This window comes from Melopsittacus undulatus, chromosome 8 (genome assembly GCF_012275295.1).
Source record: "Melopsittacus undulatus isolate bMelUnd1 chromosome 8, bMelUnd1.mat.Z, whole genome shotgun sequence".
In the NCBI taxonomy this organism is placed as follows: Eukaryota; Metazoa; Chordata; class Aves; order Psittaciformes; family Psittaculidae; genus Melopsittacus; species Melopsittacus undulatus.
The window spans coordinates 56,595,808-56,611,215 of record NC_047534.1 but is presented as its reverse complement, the minus strand read 5'-3'; the positions used below and the strand labels follow the sequence as shown (position 1 = coordinate 56,611,215).

At 45.4% G+C, this 15,408-nt stretch overlaps 1 protein-coding gene across 5 annotated transcripts in view; it reads left to right on the top strand.

Moving 5' to 3' along the window:
* Window positions 1-1,404: 1,404 nt before the first annotated feature.
* FN1 (fibronectin 1) overlaps window positions 1,405-15,408 on the top strand; it is a 54,269-nt gene continuing 40,265 nt past the window's right edge. For all 5 annotated transcript variants that reach the window (XM_034065511.1, XM_034065514.1, XM_034065513.1 and 2 more), the window contains exons 1-11: window positions 1,405-1,594; window positions 1,851-1,979; window positions 3,433-3,570; window positions 5,195-5,326; window positions 5,451-5,588; window positions 7,780-7,938; window positions 9,326-9,526; window positions 10,015-10,194; window positions 11,679-11,855; window positions 12,777-12,929; window positions 14,788-14,916. In XM_034065511.1, coding sequence (XP_033921402.1) covers window positions 1,429-1,594; window positions 1,851-1,979; window positions 3,433-3,570; window positions 5,195-5,326; window positions 5,451-5,588; window positions 7,780-7,938; window positions 9,326-9,526; window positions 10,015-10,194; window positions 11,679-11,855; window positions 12,777-12,929; window positions 14,788-14,916 — 1,702 coding nt within the window. In that variant the 5' untranslated portion in view covers window positions 1,405-1,428. The remainder of the gene's footprint in view (window positions 1,595-1,850; window positions 1,980-3,432; window positions 3,571-5,194; window positions 5,327-5,450; window positions 5,589-7,779; window positions 7,939-9,325; window positions 9,527-10,014; window positions 10,195-11,678; window positions 11,856-12,776; window positions 12,930-14,787; window positions 14,917-15,408) is intronic.

Here is a 15,408-nt window from a genome sequence, read left to right as displayed (position 1 = left end):
TTGAAAACAGCTACCTGACATCACAACTACGTGGTTTCCTGGCACAAAGCAGGTGCTGGATCTGTACGCCGCCTACTGAAAGAGTCTTCATCCCAAGTGAGATATTATTGCTTGTATTTCCATAGAGATAATACAATTGGTTTGCAGTAAGTAGAAATAAAGCTTGGTGCTCAGCTTGCCAAAGAACTCTTATGGAGACCTGTGGATATCCAGTTTAAGATGTCTGGAAACACTGTAGTATACTACACACACACATTTTTCTGGAGAGTTGCTTTAACACATCAAGAACCACAGCAGACTTCTAGATTAATAATGACAAGTGTAATGGTTGGACTTGGTGAGTTTAAAGGTCTTTTCCAACCTCAAATCAATTCTATGATTCTATGATTCTATGCCTGAGGGTCAGGAAGATGGTTAGCAACACAACCTTCCTATATGACCTGAGCTTGAGCGTTGGTCCAGGCACTGGACCAGGATGAGGCACACCATTCTTTGCTCACTTAGCTTCCTACTTGAGAGCCACAATAACAGTGCACACTCTCTCCTCTCCTTCAAACAATGGAAAAGAGACACCCTCAAACAGTAGAGATGGCTATCAGAAGACACGGGAAAGATGATGCCAAAAGTTGCATTCAGCAGGGCTACATTAGATCATCACACTGAAGGGGTGACTTAAAGGGGGGTCAGATCCTAGCATTTCTCTTTTTTTTTCACTTTTCTTTTGTTCTCAGAACTGATCTTGGGCAGCAAGAAATTAAGTCAAGGAAAGAGGCTGTTACAGTTTGGAACAGACTGTAACCAATCCGTTTTTTAGTTTCCAAGTGAGACATGAAACATATTAACCTTGAGTCACCAGGAGATAAAGCATCACTTCTGGCTTCCCATTTCCAACCCTGTACATATGTTACTCCTCACCTTCTCCCTCTGTGAGGAACATTATTCCTCCCGAATAGAGCGGTATCAACTTACAAGCAGCGTAGCTCAGAGAAAAAGTTTGTCTCTTCCTAAAACAAGCCATTTTGTTAAGCCAAACGCTCTACAAAATGGCACGACCGCCTTGCAGTCAGCTCTCCTCACGGGGACGGGCATCCCACCCGGGATAGGCTCCCTCCTCAGCCTAGACCCGACCTGGCTCGACTCCGCTCGGCTCGGCTCGGCTCGGCTCGGCTCGGCTCAGCTTTGTGGATGCCGGGCCGGGCCGCCTGCCTGCACAGGGCGATGGCAACCCCCGCCCGGCCCCCGGCGATGCCGAGGCCAATGGGCGCCGGGGCGGCGCCGGGCTCCCCCTCCCCGCACCGCCCGCCCTATATAGCGCTCGGGCGGCGCCGCTGTCCCGTCCGTCGGGCTGCCTGCGAGCGGCTCCGCTGTGTGTGCCGTGCTGTACCGTACCGTACCATACCATACCGTTCCATACCGTACCGTGCCAGGATGCCGTGCCGCACAGCGTGGCGGCTGGCGCTGCTCGCTCTCTGCCTGGGGGCTGCAGCGGCAGGGGGTGGCGGAGGAGGCGGCCAGCGCCGCGGAGGCGGTGGCAAGAGCCGGCGGCAGGCGCAGACCACCTCGGTACCTCAGGGCACTCCCGCACAGGGCAAGCGTGAGTACCGCGCCGGGATGGGGTCCCGCAGGCAGGGCAGGGTATGGAGGGGGGCGCGGTCCCGCTGGGTGACCCCCAGGCGGCTCCGGAGCTCGGCCCGTTGGTACCCGGGGGGACCGCACACGTGTGAGGCTGCGGCGCAGCTGATGCCGCTGTAGGCACGGTTTGCTGTGCCGTGCCGCTGCCGTCCGTAACGTCCAACTTTTCTTTCTCTCCCCCCTCTGCTTCTCCTTCTGTTCCCCTTCCCCCCGCCCAGAGACCTGTTATGATAATGGAAGATACTATCAGATAAACCAGCAGTGGGAGCGCATTTACCTGGGAAACACGCTGGTCTGTACCTGCTATGGTGGAAGCAGAGGGTTTAACTGCGAAAGCAAGCCCGAACGTAAGTTGGTGGTCTCTTTTGTCTGCACCAAGACCTCAGCGTAGCTTTTGATGCCGAGTAAGCTAAGCTTTGTACCGAGATATAGCTGGCAGTCCGCGTTTTTCAGCTGAAGTTTGGTACTTAGGGACAGTAACGGATCTACACTCAATTACACTGAAGATCTGGCTTGGGATTTTAAGAAATGCTTGTCGTTAGTGATGGGCCTGCCAGCAGAACCCTGAGCCAAACATCACTCATCCCTCTGGAGGATTGGACCTAAACAGTAATTCTGGAGCCAACCTCTTCTTTATAATGAACTGAACTGACTCCTGGACTCGCACGGGGAAGTTCAAATCTGGAGTCACTTTGCAGCTCTGGCTCTGCTGTTTGGTTGCTTCACCCCAACTTTTCATAGCTATGCAGTGTCGTCAGCTTGTTTAAATATATTTCAGCTTACAGCTTTCCACAGCCCCCTGTGCTGTGAGCTTTCTATAATTGAGTGTAAAATGAGATTGTTTAGTCTTCTGCAGAAAAAGCTTAGGTAACACAAAGAAGTCTAAATGCAACGTCTGCTGGAAGATGCATCTCTCTGGGATACCATGTAGTTTAGATTATCAGATGCAATCTGTCTGTATTTATTGGTTTGAAGCCACTGGTTTGCCATAACTTCTTTATGTTGCTGTAGAGATATGAGAGAGAAAAACTGGTTCCTGGCTGATAGTGTTCATGTAAGACAGATGGGAATGTCCCAGCAATCTGTTTTGCAAGCCTTGTGTGCTGCCTGCCTCACAGCTAGAGTATTTTGAGGAGTACTCAGTCTCCTTACTCCTCCATAGAAGAGAGTTCAATTTACCTTTTCTTCCCCTGCAAGAGTTCCCAGGTTTTACAGCTTCACAGTCCAATAGCAAGTTTCCTGTATGACACAGCTTTATCTGTCCAGAGGTGAAGAAGGTTGTCCTGCTGCAGATCTCAGTTTGGTGGCATCATTGACATAATGATTCAGTAATCAATTATTCATGCACGAGTGTGAACAACTCACAAGTAGTGCTGTTGACTTTGGGACTGCTGTAGATTTTGGGATTAATATACTCTCTCTTTTGCCAAGTCAGAATGAGGATTAACATGACAAAGCACACAGCTTCCATGGGATGTTTGCTCCCTCCTGTCTTTGGTTCTGTTGCACTTCAAACAGCTGGGATTGATTTTTTCAGGGCATGCCTGCCACATGCCATGCTCAACTTCTTGCCCTCTGGGGGAGGGAAGATGGGCTATTCAGCATCATGGGGACCTTGAGGGGGTGAATTTTACTCAACTTCCTCTCTGCTGTTCCATCCCAGGAAGAAATAGGAGATTGACATGCATTTTTATTCCCAGGGAAAAAAAGCATTTGTGTGAGGAGGTGAGGAATGTGTGTTTCTGTTGCCTGTGTGTGTTACTGGCATGGTTACATGAAGCTGATTTTTCTCCCTCACAGCTGAAGAAACTTGTTTTGACAAATACACTGGATCCACTTACCGAGTAGGGGAGACTTATGAGCGCCCCAAGGACTCCATGATCTGGGACTGTACTTGCATTGGAGCTGGACGTGGGAGAATCAGCTGCACCATTGCCAGTATGTAACCAAGAGCCTATTACTAGAGCTATTGTTCCTTAGTATCACGTTTTCCAGAGCAACTTACACAGTGTTCCAAAAGCGAATCTTTGGGGGTTTAATCCAAAGACTTAAAATCTTGGAACTGAAATTCCTTGCCCCATGTACAGACAGTTGCACAACCAAATTCCTCTTTTTTTTTTAAGAGGTAAATGGCTCTGTGTAAAAACATAGGTGAAAAATTCCTGTTTGTGTCCAGCATACAGGTCAGTACATTCACTATATACAAGAGTGTGTTACATCTTCACAGGTGAGTTTGTGAAAACAGTCTTTTTGACTGGGAGAAAACCCAAGTGAGGGTCTGCTGTGCAGCTGGTGACAAGCATGCCAGCACTTGTCCCTGATGGAACTGGGATTTGACATCCAGACACCAGCTCAATGTGTTTCTGCAATTCCATTTTGCCAGCTGGCCACATACCTTCCTCTTGTTCCTTCTCTTCCCTCGGTTCTTCATCCCAGCTCTGCCTTTCACGTCTCTGTATGGAATCCTTTCCTTACTGAGTCAATTGTTCACTGTATCCCTCTGGTTCACAATTAGACTTTCTGTGAGCACAGATGTAGATCACTGTGTGTCAGGACATGGAGGTTTCAAAGTCCCTGAGGCACTTTTGAGCAAAGTCTTGTTCTTAAAAGTACCCAGATTCTTGTTTTAAAACACACATTCTGATCATAGCAGCATTGCCACAGGATTCGGAAGCCAGCCATCATTATGGCATGGACAAAATGTATTGAATTTAACAAGTAGAGCTGAAGCCCTTCTGAATTTAATGGCTTTTTTGGGGCAGGGATGATAAGTGTTGTAAGAAAAGAAAGTCAGCAAGGAAATTGCAGACATAAAAGCAGTCTCGTTTCCTCATCATCGGCCTGGTTTAGAGCTCACTGGAGGGTCTCACTGACTGCAACTGGTTTCCAATCAATCTTTGTAACTCTTAGATTCCCTGCTTTCAGAAACGAGCCAATGAGACATTTTAGTGGCTCCTAATAAATGACTGGGTATATGTTCCTCCTTTTTTTTGTCTTCTTGGAAGAAAACCCTGTGTTTGCAAACCGCCCTTGTCCATGTTTTTCCCTACCTGACCCTGAGCCTCAGGGCTGTGGGCAGTGGCTGGTTAAGGATCTGCCTTTCCAAAGGGTGGCATTCCCAGATCCAACAGAACCAAGGTCTGACTGCGGTGTCACCCCAAGAACCTCATACACGCCACTTAGGGATGGACACACAGCTCTAAGCCCAAGAGGTACCACTCGGGACAAGATGGCGGCAAACCCTCCCTCAGCAGCCCTCATGAGGGAGAAACAGCACCTCCTCAATGCCCGTCCACCAGCCAGGCCTTGGCTGTGGTTTCAAACATGGAGGGCGTTAGCTGAGGAGAGAGGATAGGACCCGAGGCTCAGAAAATGGCGGCTGTCTGTGGAAAACACCAACCGCCATTGTGGAGGCGGCACAATCATGGCTACCCTGCTCCCTCAGCGCCCCACACCTCCACCCCACCTGTCCCCTCCACCCCATGCCAGGCAGCACTTACACCATCACCCCACTGCTGTCCTCAGTGTGGGGCTCCCCTCAGCTCCCCTCTCTCTGCTGCAGACCGCTGCCATGAGGGAGGCCAGTCCTACAAGATCGGCGATACATGGCGCCGGCCCCACGAGACCGGCGGCTACATGCTGGAGTGCGTGTGCCTGGGCAACGGGAAGGGCGAGTGGACCTGCAAGCCTGTGGGTAGGTGATGGCTCCCTCCTTCTTCCCCAGCTCCATGAGGTGCATGGCTTCCTCCTTGTCCTCCCTGCTGCACCCCAGTGTGGGATAGCTCTGGGCGGACGCTCATCCCCTTTCCCCCTCACAGCCGAGAGGTGCTACGACAACACCGCCGGGACGTCCTATGTGGTGGGTGAGACCTGGGAGAAGCCATACCAGGGCTGGATGATGGTGGACTGCACCTGCCTGGGGGAGGGCAGCGGCCGCATCACCTGCACCTCCAGAAGTAAGTGCTGGGCTCACCCTGCCCCTGCTCCTTTGTATTTACCTCAAGGTTTCAACTCTGTCCTGCATCAAAAGGAAAACATCTTCCTTTTCCCCCCCATTGCAAGCAGCTGTGGGTGTAGAGGGATGGCTGCCTCTGAGAAGCAGGGAAATAGACCCCGCTGAGGTGAGGGGAGGGTTTACTTATCCCATTTGCGATGTGGGGACACACTGGGGAGCTGATGGTCTGTGGTGGGATTATTTGGGGTTTTAACCTGATTTAGAGTGAAAGGTGTGAGAAATCCACAGCCAGCTGAGTCCCAGCTGTGCATCAACCAGGATTCCTGTCAGGGAAACTGCTTGGGCTGCAAAATGGTGGAGTTTAACTCCAGTTTCTCCTCAGGGAGAATTGGTTATCTACTCTGTCAGAGTGAAATGTTGTCTTGTTTCTTGTCTTCGTCGCCGGGCAATATATATGTTAGCTGAAACAGGTTTTGTCTTGCCTGCTCTACTGTCTTGCTTAGTTTTTACTGCCATTTTGTCTTCAGCAGGGCAGGTGACTGCTTCACTTTTTACATCACTGAAGGACATTACCCTAAATATTCCATTTTATTTGTATTTGCAAAGCAAACAGGGCTTTTAAAGCCCAAAATCTCTCTTGTTTATTCACCAGTCCTGTTAGGGGCAAGCTCTGCTGTGGAGCTATCATGCTTTACACCAGTTGCCTCAAGAAAGTTCAACTTTGTACCTTGCACTTTTGTCATGCAAGGTTTGGTAATGCTTCTGCAGCATTTAAATTGCCTTGTATTCAGTTGCCTGGGGGCACATGGATAATGGCTTTCAGCTGATATAAGCAGCAGATCTCTAAAGAACTAGAACACTTAAGGAGGATTGGGGTTAAAACTGAAGATCTGGAGAGACTTGGTCAAGAAATAAGCTATAAAAGTCAAAGCAGCCTTGACAATATTAAGTTTGCCTAAAAAAGCATGGGGAAAAGTCATTAACTGTGAAGCAGGAATGAATAAACCAGAATGTGGTGTTTGTGAAGTTTGGAGGAGTTGCTATTACTAATACAAGTTATTTGGCAGTATCTTTCCTCCTGTAACTCAGGTCTGCACTGTTGTGTTGTAGGGGAAATTGCAATATAATGACCTGGTATTTTGCTTTGTTTTCAAATACAATCAAATAGAGAAATTCAAATTTATGTGTGTAAAAGGATAGCTATAACCCACAAAGGGGTAATACAAGGCCATGCTGGATAGAGCCTTGGGCAACACGGTCTGGTGTGAGGCATCCCTGCCCATGAAGGGGGCTGGAACTAGATGACCTTAAGGTCCTCTCCAACCCTAACTATTCTGTGATTCTGATAACACTTCAGTATGTGCTGCAGTTATATATCTTTTATGGCCAGACTTTTCCAGAATCACAGCTGATTTCTTAGGGAACATTTCAGCTTCTCATTGTCTTAATTTGAGAATCAGCTCCATGAGACAGGTTTTTTCACATTTGCAAAATTACATTGTGAATACTTCACCAATTTACCACTCTTCTGGCATGCTGTAATTTTATATACTGCAAATTAGTAACTTGCTTTCCACATTCATATTCTATTCCATGTGCTCTTTAAGGGGCAATCTGGTATGATGCCCTTCCACAGTTCTTCATAAATCCATGTTCATTGATCCATGATTATATTTGAGCCACTGTATCAAGTTGCTTTTGAATAAGAAGGTAAAATGTTGTAATGGAAGTACAACTAGTTAATCCACGTGGATCTGGCATCAAGACAAAAGTAGTTTGTTATGCTGTCCTTTGAACCCATTTACTCAATTCATCAGGGGCTGCGGTTATTAAAGACAGCAGGGAGATTTAGCAAATCTAATATTCCTAGTATGACACGAGCAGCTTATGTTAACTTTCCTGGAGCTTCATGCACACTTCTGTTGGAAGAAATGGAATTTAACATGTTGCCCTCAAATAGGCTTTAGTTTCCTCCAACTGAAGTAGATTCCCAAACTTGAACTGTGTATAGTATGAAATTATCCAGCTACAAAGACTTCTGGTTTAACACCACCCCCCCAATAAGGCTTTAAATGATCAATAAAGGCTTTAAATGATCAGCTCGTTTGAAGGTGTTGGTGGTTAAGTACTATTAATTGTTTGGTGTGAAGTCATTCAATGCAGAACAAGGTAACAGTCATGTTCTTATACAGATCGGTGCAATGACCATGACACCAAGACCTCCTACAGAATTGGAGATACCTGGAGCAAGAAGGATAACCGTGGAAATTTGCTTCAGTGCATCTGTACTGGTAATGGCAGAGGAGAATGGAAATGTGAACGACACACATCCCTGCATACGACTAGCACTGGTAAGTGGGGCATCGTAGTGTGTAAGGAAGGGGAAGGGACACGGAAAAGCATTATTTGAATGGCTAAGACTTGGAGTTGAATTGTGTGAGAGGTCTTGTCCAGGACAGATCAGCAACAAAGAGGGTCAGAGTTCAGGAAATGCTCCTTGTTTGTGCATGAGTAGATAATATTAATTTATACTTTGTTTCTGTGCACAAATGGGACTTGCACATACAGGTGTGATTGCCTGCACAACCACAGAGCAGTAAATCACTTCTAAGGCCCTGCACACACGGGAACTCTGTACTAGCTTTGTATTGGAAGCAGGGCAAGTCAAGCTGATATTTGAACTTTATGTATTTGCCTCAGGGTAACTTCTTGAAATGTCCTTAATTTAAACTCCACCGAGACCATCTGGTTTCTCTGACAAGATAAATACACCTAGTAAAGGTTGAGCTTTGAAAACCAGAAATGTCAAGGAATGTGTACAACGCTATTTAATATACGTTCTTTAGATAGTTTGTAATTTTGGTATGAAATACTACCTAGTGTATACATAGCATATATTTTTCTCCCAAGGTTCATTAAAGTCTTCAGGTTTTAAACGACTTTTTTGCCATTTTAAGGATCTAGGTTTCCTACTGGTGAATGCAGTGTAAAGCTTCTCTGTTTTCCTGCATACCTACACTAAATTCTTCTTGGGAAATGACCTTTAACTGTTTGGAACCAGCAGATTAACTTCAGACTCTCAGAAGGTCTGAACCTCAGAATACACAAAGCTTCAAGGGTGCCAGTATTTTTTTTCCATTATTTCCCCTGTTTCAGCAGAGCTGAATTTATGAAGATGCCTGTGGGAATCATTAGCAAAAATTTCCATAATGTAGACAACAAACCTCTTTGTCTCTCAGTATTATTCCAAATGATAATGGGCCAAAAACGTTGATTCACAGTGAAAGAATCCCAGAGTAAATGGATACATTTGTGGCTTATTTTTCTTTTTCAATGAAAAATTCTGAATTAATTCTTCTTGCTTTCTCCCCCTACTTCTTGGAATTTTTTATTGTCTTGTCACTGACTTTGATTTTTCTATTCTACATTTCTTTCAATGAAATTAAGGAAAAAAAAACGTTTCTAAAATATTCCTGTGAAAAGCAATTGACTCTTAATCCTCTCTAATGGCACTCTGCAGAGGCAGAAACCAGAGGCTGTCATTAGCAGAAGTGGGAGTTCTTTTAACTTTGTAGTTTGCTAAGTGGAATAACTAAAATGTGTCTAGGGAAGCTAATAGAGTTGAGTCTTCGATATGATAGAGTGCCTAAGGTTTTATTAGCTCAGCATTTAATTGGAAGCATTCTGTTCTTTAGCTTTGCATGTCATGTCTCACTTCTCTCCTATGTTCTGGTGCAGGATCTGGCTCTCCTAGCTTCACAAATGTGCAGACTGCGTTGTACCAGCCCCAGCCTCAACAGCCCCAGCCTCAGCCATATGGCCAGTGCATAACTGATAATGGAGTGGTGTACTCTGTGGGTATGCAGTGGCTCAAGACACAAGGCAGCCAGCAAATGCTTTGTACCTGCCTGGGCAATGGAGTCAGCTGCCAGGAAATAGGTATGAGTTTGCATTTAGTGTCTGTTTAGTTCAGTGAGATCTCAAGACAACTGCCCTGGGGGTTAATTTTGAAGTAGAATCCTTTTATGTGTGTATCAGAACTGTCTTCTCAAGAAGACATGCTGGAGAAAGGTGTAAGGGGGAAAAAACAGTTGTTTTGGTTATTTAAAGCCTGGTTCTGTAGGGCAGAAACATTTCCCAGTGAGTTATATATAACACGCTGAGGGAAAAGAGAGCCCTTGGGAAGTAGCATTAATAACTATTCAAATCAAGCTGCAATAATGTATGTTTGGAAAAGAATGTTAAAGAATGACACAGCTGTGGAGCTAAGTCGTCTGTTGGTGTGTATTGGCCGAGGTCCATGGCAGTCAGTGTGGGTCTGCAGCAGCCTGTGACTTGGCTTAGAGGGGCTATTGCTGATTTAGAGCCGTAAGATTTGGGGATTGCTTTAAGACAGAATCTAATGCTGTGATTTGCTTGTTTTAAAGCTGTGACCCAAACTTATGGTGGCAATTCTGATGGAGAAGCCTGTGTTCTGCCTTTCACTTATGATGGAAGGACTTTCTACTCCTGCACCACCGAAGGCCGCACCGATGGGCACCTCTGGTGCAGCACCACTTCCAACTTCGAGCAGGACAGGAGATACTCCTTCTGTACTGAGCAGAATGGTAAGTACTTCTCAGAGGATCTTCACATGCACGTGACCCTTGTGCACAGATAGATAAAGGAGCAGAGAACATAGGTACAGATGTCCTGATCAATTCTTGCAGTGAGGAGGGACTCTAGGCATGCCTCAGCAGCAGGGCAGTCCTGTGAATGAAGGGCTGCCTGGTGCCAGGGCATTGCTGTGCTCTTGGCTTCTCTTGAGGGTAATCAGGGTGATATAAGTGTATCCTTTGAGTCCTGTTCTGTCTCCTCCAAGCTGACCTCAAACTGAGAGTACCTAGTCAGGGTAGAGCTTTGGCCCGAAGGATGCGTAGGCTTTGGGTTTGCTTGGCTGAATTGCTAAAGCAATGCCTATATTAGGCTGGGAAGAAGAGGTTATCCATGGAGTACAGTTTGTGCAGTCCCTTGTCACTCCCACTGTCCTGACTATCTAGCCAGGTTGCCATATATAGCAGTAATCTTAATGTGATTTGTGATCACTGATCAAGAGCTGGTGCATGACTAATGCAGCAGCATTCCCTCTTGCCTGTGGATGTTCCTTTCACAGCACAGCTCTACCTGTGTGGTTGCACTTCCTGGGAAACCCATCAGACCCCCAGGGAACACAATCCAGGCAGCTCCTCTGGGATCTGACCATGGAGAGGTTTTTTCACATTCCCACAGGAAAATACCACTTCTTACACTGCATACATTTATTTTTTCTCTTAACTCTCTTGTACTTCAGCTGTTTTTCCTAATAAAAGTCAAGGCTTCCTCTGCAGTGCATACATACAATATTCTTCCTTAAGAAAAAAACTAACCCCAAAACAACCCAAACACTGCCCCTGTCTCTGCACACATTCTTGTTTTAATGAGGCTTCTTGTGCTATACTGTGGGGAAAGGGAAATATCAATATAGAAAGACCTCAACAAAAGCCTCCTTGTTTTCCACTATCTGTAAAGCAGAGTTGCTCAAGAGGTGAGTAGTTCAGGTAGATTACAGCCCTCTTTCCACTGCTGCTTGCAAAACATGAAGCTTCCAACCTGCAGAGAGTTTTTGACTTGTCATGTTGTACATAACTGAATTGTAACCCTCTCCTAAGGGCTAAGGCCTTGCTTTAAGCCAAAGGGCACAACTGGGTAATAGCCTCAGTGAGATAACACAGGTATGCTGAGAGCTGAGAGTTTGATTCCCTAGACCTTGGCACAAAGGGTCTAAAAAGCTACTTCCCAAACAGAGTAAGCTTTGGGTTTTGCTATTCCCTAGGAATTCCCATGGCTGGCTCCACAACTTCTTCCAAAGTGATGTTTGAACTGAGCTGACCTTGTGCAAGGCTTATGTTTCCAGATCTGAATTAATTAAAGCCAAGAAAAGAGGCCTGTGAATAATATACAGGGTACACATGGGAAAAAGTAGTGCTAGTTGTTTGCTTTCCAAGCTTTTCCATGCACGCTAAGGGAGAGTGCAGGCTTCATTTGCATCTGTTTTCTTTTCGCTTTTGTACAGTTTTGGTCCAGACACGTGGTGGCAATTCCAACGGTGCTCTGTGCCACTTCCCATTCCTGTACAACAACCGCAACTACACTGACTGTACTTCTGAGGGACGGAGAGACAACATGAAGTGGTGTGGAACCACTGAGAACTATGACGCTGACCAGAAATTTGGGTTCTGCCCTATGGCTGGTAAGGCTGAAAACCATAAAGGGATTATGGAGTACCTATAAGTGGTTCTTTGAGGTAGAAGGGAAAGAGCTGCCTGTCATTGATCAGTTATTGATGACTTCCAATGAGCTGCGTTCCAACCCAGAATCCTTTAAGACATTTCTGAAGTTTCATTTTGCCCTTTTTCCTACTGATCACCTGTAGTACAGACCTAGGCAGTGCCAGGAAAATGCAATTTTCATTACTTCTTTGCTACAAGTCAGTGGTAGGCACACTTCTCAGATAGTGCAAACTGGTATAGATCCATATGAGAGTTTTGTAGCAAGTGAGGTTTTTATCTTTCACCTACCAAAGCTTCTCCTTCATGGCTCATCACTTCCTTTAGCCTGATCCGTGATTAGGAGTAAGTCTGTACTTACAGTATCAATGTGTTACCCCGAAAATGGCAGTAATTCAAAATCAATGCTGTGGTCCATTCCTCGGTTCATGCTTATCTCTGTGGTGCCCTAAAGGGACTTGTGAGAGGGAATGTCACTGCCAATTCTTAAATGAAAGGCTTTTGTTAACTAATGGCTATGTAGCATCTGAGTCCTAAACCAGCTTGTGGAACATGTGAGTCTTCAGATGGCTGTGTTCATGTAAAGGCATGGATATAACAAGAGCTGATTCTTTCATGTAGCACCTCTTGGACATAGTACAGAAGCTATTTCTAGTAGCTTTCAAATGAGAATTAAAATGAATGAGCTCCTACAAGGAATCTGCACTTAAAAAATGTCATCATCCAGCAAAAATGCTATTTGAAATTGAGTGAGTGCCTAAAGCTTCCTTGTTAAGTTGCAGAAACCACTACACAGTATGAAGGGGCATTGCAAATGGTCTCAGCCCTCAAGATCTTGTTAATTCTGGCCACAAAAAGTATCCTCTTGCTTTCTTCTCAACCAGCCCATGAAGAAATCTGCACAACCAACGATGGTGTCATGTACCGTGTTGGAGACCAGTGGGATAAACAGCACGATATGGGCCATATGATGAGATGTACTTGTGTAGGAAATGGCCGTGGAGAATGGACATGCATTGCCTATTCACAACTCAGAGGTACTGATTCTCATGTTGATGCCAACACTTTAGTCTTAAATGTTTGGGGGTGGGATAGATTGGTTTTCTTTTCCATCATTGTGAGTTTCAGCCCTAGCTCAGGAACTATATATTGAGCTTTTCTTTGGAGTAGAAAGTGAATCACAAGAGCAAAGTTCCTGTCTTGTTTATGTGCTGGAAAATGCTATTTCAACTTTTGCAGGCTAGCAAGTGGAGGCAAAACTTGGTTAACTTGGTCAGCAGGTATCCCTACCTCCTTTTGTCTACGTTTAGGAATCAGCACTGCTGGGACTTTATGGAGAGCTTGATAGAGGCACTTCCCCCGCTGAGGAACAGACAGGGCTCCAGACTAGTCTGAAGTTTGAATGTAGAACTGTTCTGTTTTATTGTTCTGCAGTAAAATTTTCAATTTCTCTGTGTTGGATTAGCCATTTGCTGGCTAATCTATATGAAAAGTTGGCAGGACAGCACTGAGATTACTCTTATTTATTTACTTATTTATATGAATGGTCCAAGTGGAGAAGTGCTTAAGCAATACCAAAAAAAGGAAACTTAAAAGCACAGACATTTGATCATCCTACAGCTAGCTCACAGCATTGGCTTCATGTCTGGAAAAGGCAGGGGGTTGCTGTCAAGCAGCCAAGAAAGGATTCTTAACACCACTGGTGAAATGGGATATAATTTATAGGAAAAAGCTCACTCAAGAGCTTTGGGAGGCTTTTTCTTAATGTGTTTCCTTCACAGCAATGGGAAATGCACTGCTAAATGTTCTGGTCTGTGAAACTCCTTTTTCCATATACACAGCTAGTTCTCTGCAGCTCCATTCTGGAGTTAAAGTGGTCTTTCTTGATGGGGAGGGTGGAGAGACTTTGCTTTTTCAAAAGGCAAAGGTTATCCAAGTAGAGCTGTTTAAACATAGCAGCCAGAGAAGGTCTTTGGCACCCATAGGAGGGTCTGAGCTGCTTGGGTTATCCTGACGCCATACCCGTGGTGTGGGAAAGTATGATGGAGAATGAAAGCCTGGAATTAACTGAGTTGCTTCCCCAAGGACAAATGGTCTGTGATTAACTTCAGAACGGAACTTGGGTCTCTTGGGTCCCAGTTAACAAAACAACATGCTTCTGGGGTGGTTTGCATGTTTGTTTGGTCTTTCTGTTCCTTGCTGTGATTAGACTGGTGTTAGGAATTCTGGGCCAGATCACAGGTTGATGTGTTGCCATTGAACCTAACAGACTGACACCACAGTGTCCAAGCATGGGGTCTGTTTACTGTTTTGAGTGAACAGTAGATTAGTAAGCACCACTAGCATCTCAGATGTGTAATAGATCTGCTCCTATCTTCAGGTTACTACAAGGTGTAGCAAAGATACCCTTCAGAGTAACAGTGTGAGGATGTTTGTTCTTCTTTGTGGTATCTTTGTAAATGTGGAGTAGCCCTTTTCTCCGTGGGTAGTTGTAATGATCTCACACACCTCTCACACCTCAAAGGAGGCAGTAAGCCAGTTAGTGTGCTGGTTTAGGTTTTCTTTCATATGTGGAATCCACCAAAAGGAAAAATCAGACAGTTCTGTAGTTTGAGTAACATCCAGTACTTTGGACTGCACTCTACAGACATCTTTTCTGCCAGCATTGCTTGTTTGCACACTGCTGATAAATGAAATTGGGAGCAGTAGTGTGTATGCAGCACTAACCTGTGATGATCACAGATAGTAGGAGGGCTCCCTTTTGCTTGAATGGAGCTTGTCACAGTCAGTCTCTATAAGCTGATCAGGAGGAGGGAATGATGTGCCAAGCAGAAGGATTTTGTCTTAACACTTAGAGCTCTTGCTGACAAACTGTCTCTGCTCTTTCTCAAACAGACCAGTGCATTGTGGATGGTATTACCTATGATGTGAACCAGACCTTCCACAAGCGTCATGATGAGGGGCACATGTTGAACTGCACATGCTTTGGCCAGGGCCGGGGGAGATGGAAATGTGATCCTGTTGGTAAGTCACCAGCTGTCCCCACATGCCAAGTGCACTCTGTGGCTATGTAGAAAATGATCATGGTATAGTGAAATTGGTGTGTGTGTTTCAGCCCAGTCTTTGCCCACTTTCTGTCCTAAATTGCACAAATGCAAAACTAGAAATACCACTGGATATGCTGGAGGGTAAGTGAAAGGGCATTTGTAGTTTTAAGGACCTAAGCTTGGGTTATCAGACATGCTACAGAAAAAGTCAGTGATGATGCAGTTGTAGTCGATCATGGCAACATACCTCTTCAGGCTGTGATAACAGGGCACTTCAGCCCTTGGCTGGGTGATTTGGCTGAATTCTTGCACCTGAGCTGTTGGTCAAGCAGGCAGGGTTGTCAGACTGAATGCTGATAAAACAATATGCAGCTAGACACTGATGCTAGGATCAGTTTTCTTTCTCTCTCCAAAAATCTTTAGGTCTCCTCATTGAACTGAGAGAGGAGCACCAGCACATATTAAATTA